This window comes from Belonocnema kinseyi, chromosome 3, assembly GCF_010883055.1.
Source record: "Belonocnema kinseyi isolate 2016_QV_RU_SX_M_011 chromosome 3, B_treatae_v1, whole genome shotgun sequence".
Lineage (NCBI taxonomy): Eukaryota > Metazoa > Arthropoda > Insecta > Hymenoptera > Cynipidae > Belonocnema > Belonocnema kinseyi.
This window is the reverse complement of record NC_046659.1, coordinates 46,577,318-46,587,821: the sequence shown is the minus strand read 5'-3', so window position 1 is coordinate 46,587,821 and position 10,504 is coordinate 46,577,318. Positions and strand designations below refer to the sequence as shown.

The window sequence follows — 10,504 nt, the reverse complement described above, 5'->3', positions numbered from 1 at the left end:
TATAATAGAATTTTTATACAATAACACTTTCTTCATTTCCAATATTGTCCAAAATCTCAAAAAAAAAGTGTTAAAACCCATACGACGTACAAAGCAACAAACGAAATTCGCACCAAATGACAAAAGGTCGTTCGTGCTTCTCCGAAACTCGACATCGTTTGGCAAAACTTGCACTCGCTAGATCCGAATGGTCAAAATTTACGTCCTGCAAATAATTCTGCGGCGTTCGTCTATGCGGCCTTAGTCCCTCGCGATAGAAAAGCACACGTCATTAAAATTTACATAGACTTTCGTATACTTAACGCCCCAAGTAAATGTATCACCTTACGTAAACTTACTATGTCCCACGCCGATCGAATAATTTCCATCATCAGACGTAGTCATTTTACCGTCCACTGCAAATAGAACAACCTTCATTTTATTTTCACATTGTCACCTGAAGTGAAATCACATTAGATTGCAAATAAGTACTGTAGCATCATACATTAATAAGGTTATATATTGTAATTTGAAAATAAACTGCACGTATAATTAGTAGCTGATTGTAAATAATTTTTTGGTACCGTATATTTGGTGTAAGGAATTCTGTTCTTTAATCAATGCTTCGGATTTTTTCTTTAAGTATTTCTTCTTCGATGCAGGCGGATTCTTTTAAGGCTTCGTCCATAATTTTAGCTTTCTTCTTTTCCAGCTCTATGATAGCGGCTGTAGATCGCTTTTTTGCTTAACGACCTTTGTCCTTATCATCCTCATTATTTTTTCGTTAAATACAAGCTTCCTGATATTTCGAATGGGCACTTCGTGTATACTGAATTATACATTTTGTTACCGTTAAGTTTTTTAAACCTTCTATATTACCAATTGCGTCAATGATACTCTCTGCTATCATCGAATGTTAGTTCTGATTTTCAACCATGCACTCTTTGTTAACGGAGTACCCTCGTGCTGCATTGTCGTGCGATAAAGTGAGATATTTTTTTAGGAACAGCATCAAGCTGCAATAGTTCTCCCGATCATGAGCGTTCATTATTTTTATCCAGAAATGATCCAAGCACATCGATGTGCCTTCGATAGCTTGTAGCACTCACAACAATGGTCTTTGAACTTCAATTTCTCGAGACTCGTCAGGTCCTTCAATCCATTGAGAACATCCTGCGTAACATACCCGATCTTGATGCGTTGCGCTGATAAAATATTATTTTTGTCTTTCTAGACCAGAACCGTAACGCTGTGTTTGCCTGAAATTTCTGGCTTAATCAATTTTTGTATAATGTTATGCATGAGCGACAGCAGATCGTCGTACATAAATGGCGTCAACGGATCGAATTGAAACGTCTTTGAATGGATTGTACGCAGCTCAAGAAATCGATTAGTTTCCACTCAGTATTTTGAAAACGGGGTTCGAAAGCTCCATGCACCGTATGCAAGCCAGACGTACCGAGATCAAGCAATGTTTTCTTTTTCAAGACTTCGTTCAATTCCGATTGGAAATCTTTGGCGAATTTTGTATCAATGTTTTCACCGCCCGTCAAGATTTGTATCACTTTTGCCAATACTTCCGTAGACACGTTCTTTTTAACTGCTTCAAGTACACCAAGGACCTATGATTTTCCCAAGGATGCGGATGTAAAATATCTTGTGGCTAATTCGTTTTTATCATCTGTACCCACGTTCTTCGAATCCTCCAGTACTGAACCAGACATCTGTTTAGCGCTAAGAGCTGAAATATGTTTCTTTGACCGTGGCTACCCAAAACACTGATTCCCATACTTTGCACGGAGAATGCGACACGGCACAGCTAACAACATGCTGAAATAATATCATTTATATCCAGTTCAACCCATGATTTGTACTTGGGATTACTACACCAGATCGCGTTGAATTTGCAATTCCTTTTAACACACCTGCAGTTCCCCCCATGATCCATCTATTATTAAATAAATAAAACAAATACAGTGAAAAAGTGCGAGACAAAATGCGATTATTCAATTGCAAATACTGATAAGAAATTATCAAAAGTCAAAGTGATAAAATATAATCGGTGGTACAACTGAAGTAAATGACTCGTGGCTATAAGAATTTTCACGAATAAAACTAAACCGTTAAAATATGAAAATGAATCAGGGTGGCTGTTTAAATCAAAGAAAAAAATTACCGGTCGTTACACGTTTTTATTTCCCGGTATGCAAAAATTTTTCACGGCCAATGAAATTTAACAAATGGAACTCTCAAGTCATAAATTTTTCCATTTGAAAAAACAGAGCTGAAAATTAAAGCACTCAAAGTGGAACTCTTGAATTTTAAACTTTTAAAACTCAAGTTCTAACGCTTTTAATTCAAAAATGCTATATTCACATTCCAATAATTGATACGTATAAAGTGGAAGCTACTAACACTTTTGAACTAGTTGAAATCATTTTAAATTTTTAGCTAATTTTGAATTGTTTTAAAACTTCTAAATATCTCTGCAACTTACTCAATATTTTTAAAAGAATAATAGGTGTTAAATTTTTATCTATACATCAAAATTAATTATTTCAGCAATTTGACTTAAAACTTTTTTTTTAAATATAATTAAGAAAATTGTAACGTTCAGAGTTTAGTTTTTTTATTCAGTTTTGAATATTTAATTTATAATTACTGATTTTAAATGAACCTTCAGACATTTCTAAATATTAAGTGAATATTCTTTTTCTTAATTAAAAAATTGCAAATTGAATGTTTTAAAAATGGGAACAGCTTAATTTTTAACATTTAAATCTGCAAATTCTAAAATTGTGAATTGATTCCGTATCGTCCTGTGATATTAATTATTATTCACTTTTTAAATCTTAAAGTAAAATTCGATTCTGAAAATCATTAATTAATTTATATTCACAGTTAAGCAACTAAACAGGTTTTTTTAATCAAAAATCATCGATTTTAAACGCTTCTAAGATTTAATTGTTGACGGATGCAACAATTCGACAAGCGCTCGAGACCGCGTAGAAGTACTGTCTACTCGGGAAAATCTACCAATGCAATGTAAAAGTGGCCGAAAGCTAAAAAAAAAGTAAAAAATTGACTTTGACGCGGTCGACAAATTTTTCACATCAAACCTTTTAATTTTACAATCAATACACAAGATAAACAATAAAAACTTAGAAAATTTTACTATTAAAAATCCATGTTTTATAAAACACAACTCGCGATTATTTGGCCGTTTGTTGATGAAAATGCTTGACATTTGTATTCTCAATATATAAGCGATGTATATAAGCGATGGCTATAAGCAACACACTTTGTTTAAAAAAGTAATATGCTTAGTGTTTTTCAATAAAAAATCAATTCCGACCAAAAACCACGTTTCGCCAACTTCAACCAGTGGGTTGGTCATCGAAAAAATGTTAGTTGTTAGTTCGTTTATCTTGTGTTTTATTTGTCGAATAAAAAATTTTGATAAAAAAAATTTTGCGGGCCGCGTCAACGTGAGTGCTTTTTTTTGTTTTAAGTTTAGGTCACTTTTTTGTATCTGTAGATTTCCCCGAGTGGACAGTACTTATACACGGTCGCGGGGATTTGTCTAGTTGTTGCGTCCGTCACCTCCATTTAGAATTTAACAAGTTACCTAATCATTAAAAAACGGTTGAAATGAAAGTTGGAGATTTTTTTTTCTACAAATTTGTAAAATTTCCAGTCAAAAAATAAATTCACTGTTATTTCCCGGTTCCATAAAATTCCCGGTTTTACCGGCCCAAAGGCCACTATGAAAATGTTTTAATACAAGTATCTATTTTAGTTACCCTTAAATATTATTGATTCAGAGTATAAATCACAATATATTATCACTATCACATTTCGTACTGGTCAATACGTATCTGTTGCTTGGTTGCGGTCATACAGTCCAGAGTCGAGAGTTATGGTTAGAGAGACCCGCGGGGACAGGGGGCGTGGTGTACTCGCGTGCGAAATACGAAACAATATTTATTTCAACAACCGTATTTATTTCAATAGATCCGGTTAGTTGCTGTTAATATTTTGAAATAAGACTACACTCGAGAGGATATGAAAAATTCAAGGACATTTCGTAAACTTCATGTATGTTCAAGGACTTTTCAAGGACAGAAAAAATTCAAGGACATTTCAAGGACCACTGTACACCATGAATAAAGTTACTTTTACATATGCTATAAAATTTACCTACTTCGTTGAAATAAAATGGAATGAACTTTATGTGAGGTTTTTAAAGCGTTTAAGTACATACAAGGCCTAAATAATTTTCAAGTTTACTATTTTTAAAATGTCATGGCATTATATTGAGACTACTCATGATGTCAGAAGTACATCTGAGGCCTGGAATTTTGTATAACAGAAATTTATCTCAATTTATGTTTAAAGAAACTCACACATCGAGTTCGGCACAGAGTCTAATAGCATTCAATATCTCTCCAAGGTAGCGAACGATAAACTTCACTAATTTCATCATTATGGCATTCTGCCTTCTAGATATTTTTACCTTGACATCTCCCAATTGCTCATCCAATTCTAGAAAAAAGTGAATATTTTATTCTTATTAGAAGCTGTATATATAAAAATAAGCACTAAATCTTTGCCAAAAGATTATGAAAATATATATCTATATTAAAGTTATGGGTTTGCTAGACTTTGTTACCTCTGGCAGCAGGAGTTTTATAATGATGAACCCCTTCAATTGTGAATTTATATTCAAGACCAGGAATCTCTGGATCATCTGGTGGAGGTCCGTCCCATCGAGTTACAGCCAACAGATATTGTATATTCGGAATATAAACCATCAGGCACGTTTCAATATTCTCTGGAAGATTTGGCAAATCCTTTGCTCCCCACTCACTGAGAATACGCGGCAAGTTGTTACTGATGTAAATGACTGTAAGAAAGACGTACACGAAGAAAATTCTGTTTAAAAAATTACGCTTAAGTATTTTAAAATTCAAATTTTTCTTCAAATAATACAAAAGTGAAAAAAACTATTTCCGTTTACTAACGTTCATCAAAAACTGAGTCAACGCCCGAATTTAGAACGAATTTATTTCTCAGCTGGGTTGAATCAAAATCTATAAGAAGGTCGATAAAGTATTTGATTAAATGCATTGTTGGAGTTACACTTTCGGCTACTTCATCAAACATCGATGCATCATTTCGAAATTTGGCGCAAATATCCGCAATGAGGATCACATTCGAAATCGTCTGAAATGAAAATCATATGATTACATTTATTATTCAGTTTACCAGATCTTTTTCCAATCAGACAGGCAGATACATTTTAAGTGATAGAATCTCTTAGTGAAAAAAATATGTGTTATTTTCTACGGAAAATTAGCTGACATGTATTTGTTTCGATTTGAGAAAAAAATGTCTGCCCAGTTGTGAGTACTTGAACTTTGAAGCTTGTTTTTCCAAAAAATACCATTTAAGCTGCCGAATCAAATAAAGGCACGTACATACTCCTTAGACGGTGTATTTACAAAGTTTCAATGGTTTCGAAAGGACTTTAAAGAAGATGATTATCTTAAATTCTCCTTCGTGGTTATAATACGCCTGTGGGATGTGACGTAATTGTAAACCGAATCTTACGTTCTCTTGCCTCCTTTGTAACAGTTTCGTAACAACTCTAAAAGAGGCCGATCATGTATCTCGGGTTTGGGGAAAAAGCCAAATAGAAAATGTTAAATTTTAAATATATATGTACTTTCTTAAAATTGTGTTGCGTTATGCAGTTACTAGGAAATCCGGAAACGTACTTAAAGATAAGTAATTCATATCAATTTATTATAGTTTTACGATAAAAAAGAAATTTTAAACATACAAACTTATTGCAAAAAGGTGATAATTGGACGTATAATCTAAACAATGAATAATACAAACTACAAAATAGCCTCGGAAAGGACTTGAACTTTAATTGACAAAAGGCATGCACACAGAAAATCTAAATGTCATGTTTCAGGCGACGAATGGAGACTGGGTGTTTGGAATGATAGGGGGAGGGGAGGAATGATCTCAAGGTAAAAGAATTGCGTGAAACTATGAACGTGAGGAAACTAGATATTTTATGTGTGCCTGAAACAAAGAAAAAGGGATGCGAAACTAACGAATGTGGGCTATGGGCTAGAATGAAAGTAGGAATCAGAAGACTATTTATCATACATGCTACGCGCCAGGTGATAGTGATCCCAGAGAAGTAAAAGACGAATTCTGAGACACTTCAAATGGCACAATAAATATTTGCGTAAATGGGGAAAGAATAATTCTACTAGAAGACATAAACGGATGGGTGGGCATCCAAAATCAGGATACCGAAATAGTACTAGGTAATTTTAGAGATCCAAGAACAAACTATAACGGAGACAAATTAGTTGTTCTATGCTTAGAAGGGGGTCTATTTATTACAAATACTTGGTTTAGGCAGAAAATGATCCACATGTACACCTGGTCTAAAGGAAATAGCCGCAGTATAATTGACTTTGTTGTTGCGGATGGAAGACTAAGAGAGTTGGTCAAAGATACACGGGTCATGAGGGGTCCTGAATGCAATACTGATCAGTACCTTCTGATCTTGAAAATTAACTTAGGTCGGGGATGGAGAAAAAAGAGAACCAAGAGAACAAAACAAACGCGAATCAAAATTGAGAACCTACAGAAACCGGATGTGCGAATAGACTTCCAAAATAAGATAATCGAAAGCATAGATAGGGCCACATGGGAGAACCGTATAAAAAACAAAGATATAGAGGGCGCCTGGACAAAGTTACGGGATATCCTTTTTAGATGTTCGATCGAAGTGTGTGGTACCGCAGTTTGTAGGAAGAATGTCTGGTGATGCGTGGTGGAATGATGAAATTCAGACTGCCCAAAAAGTAAAGAGAGAAGCGTACAGGAGAACTTTGAACATCGCAGGTCTTAGCAATGAGGAAAGAAATAGACGTAGAAATGATTATAGACACGAAAACAGGATACTCAAACGATTAGTTAAGGAACGTAAAGATACAATTAGGGCAGAAGAAGAGATGAAAATACAAAACGCCTTTGAAGGAAGCAAGAAACTGCTTTATAAAAAAATGAAAGGAAACAAAAGTACAGAATTTGTCAATATGAGAAACAGTAGGGGGGAAATGGTATATGATGCAGACGGAATACTAGAGGCTTTCAGAGACTATTTTAGGAGACAATTCGGAGATGAAGCTATAGGACACCACAACTGCGATGCTGAACACGATGCGATAGAAAACTCAATTGAGAAAGTTTGTGTCACTGAGGTTAGGGATATAATTAAGAACTTGAAAAACGGTAAGGCTGCCGGGGTAGACGGTATTAACCCTGAAATGCTTAAACACGGTGACGAGTGCGTACCACATAGACTCTACGAATTGATAAATTTATGTTTCGAGATGGGAGACTCCCCAGATGATAAGAAAAAAGCGATTATCGTAACAGTATACAAAAGAAAGGGAGATAAAAGCGACTGCAATCATTACAGAGGGACTATCTTATTAAGTACCGTAAGTAAAATATACTCAAAAATACTTATTAGTAGGGTAATGAAAATAACAGAAGCAAAGATTTGAGAAGTCCAAAGTGGGTTTATGCCAGGAAGGTCATGTATGGATCAAATATTTAGCTCGAGGCAAGTAACAGAAAAAAGTTTGAGAGTAGGAAAAAAAGTTTTCTGTGCATTTGTTGACCTAAAAAAAGCTTTTGACAAGGTATATAGAAGTAAACTTTGGGAAGTCCTGAAAGAATATGGAGTCAATGGATGGCTCCTACAAGCTATCAAAACAATATATACGGGTAGCAAAGCGAGTGTAAGGGTGAATGGGAAATTGAGTGACTGTTTCGATATTATTCCATGAGTTAGACAAGGATGCGTTATGTCTTCATGGTTATTTAAATTATTTATGGACAAGTGTTTAAGAATGGCTCTTTTCGACGAAGAGTATGTGAATCTCGAAACAGTAAAGGTACGTGGATTAGCGTTCGCAGATGATAAGGTTGTTATGGCAGAGTCAATCGAAGACTTACAAAGAATGTTGAATAAACTAGATGCAAGCATGAAGAGCATGGGGCTCAAAATTAACGCAAATAAAACAAAACTATGGTGTTCGAAGGAAGACAGATGAGGGATTAGATAGACGCATAAACAAAGGTAGGAAGGATATTGGTAGAGCAGGTCTCCTTATCAGAAGTAAAAAGATATCAAATAAAGCTAAAATAGCAATACATAATTCTATATTTGTACCGACTGCACTATACGGTAGCGAGACATGGACTTAGGGATCGTCCACAAATTACGTAAGACGTTTTTCTTTTGTTTGAATAAAGACGAGCATAAAATTGCTGTGAAGTTGAGAAGGACACAACGATATGAACAAAAGAAAAACATCTTACGTAATTTGTGGACGATCCCTTATCAAGAAAAAGATAAGACCAAAATTAACGCAATTGACATGAGATTCAAGCGCACAATATGCGGGAAAACTCTGATGGACAAAGTAAGTAACGAGGTAATTCTAAAAGAATGTGGTGCAGAAGAGAAGCTAGTAGCCACATGAGAAATAAATCGGTTAAGATGGTTCGGACATGTTGAGAGAATGCCAAATGAACGACTAACGAAACAAGTGTATCAAGGTAAAGTAAATGACAGCGTGCCCAGAGGTAGACCGCGGAAAGAATGGTTAGAATGTGTGAATGAGACCCTACTTAGAAGAGACATAAGAAGTCACACAAACACGAGAGTCTGCATGAAAAAATGCATGGACATAAAAAAATCTAGAGAAGTATGCCAGGACAGGAAAGTATGGCGGCAAATAGTTAATAAAAAGAGTGTCAGTAGAGTGAACGACGCCTGAAACAAAGACCTTGGCTATTAATGGACCCAAGTGGGGAACCTTACATAACGACTTCGTGAGATTCTTCGCTTGGAGTGATTACTAGCGAGATTGATCAGCAACCTGGGTCGGAGCAGTGTTGCGGAACGAACGTGTTATTTACATAAATAACACGAGAATTCTGGATCAATCTAAAAATTCCTTATCCCTTCCCACATTACTCCTTTCCCCACCGAGTGAGTCACGCCTACCCCGAAAGGGAAATGGCTTAATGTTGTAACATACACTTATTTCGCCGTGAGTGGGAAGACCCATGGAGGCTTTCATTGTGCACCTTTTTTCCCCCATACAAAAAGTTTTAGTTTTTTTTTTGGTTTTCTAATTAAAACGAAAAAAATGATGGAAAAATATATTTTAATTCGGTTTTCACTTTAACTCGTGCTCATTCAATCAATTAAAAACATTTTTAATAACATTTTAAGATAATGTGGTTCGCAATATCCTTCGAGTGAGAGCGCTAAAGGAATTAAAAAATTTGTTTAAAAAAATGTAAATAATTTTTTTCTGATCTTCGTCGCATATGGACCTTCTCTAACTTCCAGCGTTTCATTTATTAAGCGAATTTTAAGCAACAAAAAACGTCCAGTGCGAAATTTGTTAACTAATGTACAAAGAAGTTTTCTGAAATATTTTAGCCCAATCGAAATTCTTTATACAGTTCAGCGATGCCAAAAGTAAAAACTAATCAAATAACCATGTAATATCAAAATATTATAAATAAATAAATAATATTGAATAATGCAAAATAATTGATTCATTTCTTATTCTGTATAATATAACTGTTCTGTTTCTAGGCCAAACTTAACAAAGGCATATCATCTCTAACATCATATCAGAACACTTTTATAAACAATCCAGTGCCATTTATCTTTTACAAACATTGAAATACTAACGATCTATTGCCATATGAACGAAAAACAAGTGCACTTACTCGATCTTTCAGTTTTTACTAACCGCTGGCGACTTAGAACATTTTAAACTCTGGAAGTTAGAAAAGTCCGATATGCGCCGAGCATAAGAGAAAAATTAATTACAATTTTTTAAATAATTTTTTATTTCCTTTTGCTCTATAAATCGAAGTACATTTCGAACAACGTTCCCTGCACATTTTATTCGAAAATTCCAAAGATTGACTGACTGAGCACGAGTTAAAGCGAAAGAAGAATTAAGGTGAACTTACACCTCGTCAGTTTTAAGATTGATTTTTTTTCATTTTTCTGATCTAAAGGATTTTAGAGATGAGCTTCTAAAAGGGTTCGGTAGAATTCTCTCTAGTTCGAGAGTTCGCCCGCACTTGTGGCGCTCCAGTGCTACTGGAATCTGAATGGTTTTCCAGCTCGACCGATACTTTTCTTGAAACTCATCGTGAATTTCTCCTTGAACATTAAATGCCTTTTTCCCAAAAGTTGCATTTTTCAAACTGGTGTGCACGACTATGGAAGAACAACTCAAAGAAACAAGATAAATTAAGTGTTCTTGAATTTTTAATTTCGGATAACTAGGGTGAACCTAGTGATGCCGCCGAGCGATATTTTTCGATATTGAGACGATACCGATACTCCCCATCCAGTCTCGGATTTGTATCGCTCGGTTTTGTGTCGTAT

At 35.0% G+C, this 10,504-nt stretch overlaps 1 protein-coding gene across 7 annotated transcripts in view; it reads right to left on the bottom strand.

Annotated features, from left to right (window-relative positions):
* Nucleotides 1-10,504, bottom strand: part of LOC117170150 (mutS protein homolog 5-like) — a 52,331-nt gene that overhangs the window by 7,680 nt on the left and 34,147 nt on the right. For all 7 annotated transcript variants that reach the window (XM_033356703.1, XM_033356704.1, XM_033356709.1 and 4 more), the window contains 3 exons: nt 5,004-5,205; nt 4,652-4,885; nt 4,386-4,524 (listed from right to left, as the gene is read on the bottom strand). In XM_033356703.1, the coding sequence (XP_033212594.1) occupies nt 4,386-4,524; nt 4,652-4,885; nt 5,004-5,205 (575 nt within the window). The remainder of the gene's footprint in view (nt 1-4,385; nt 4,525-4,651; nt 4,886-5,003; nt 5,206-10,504) is intronic.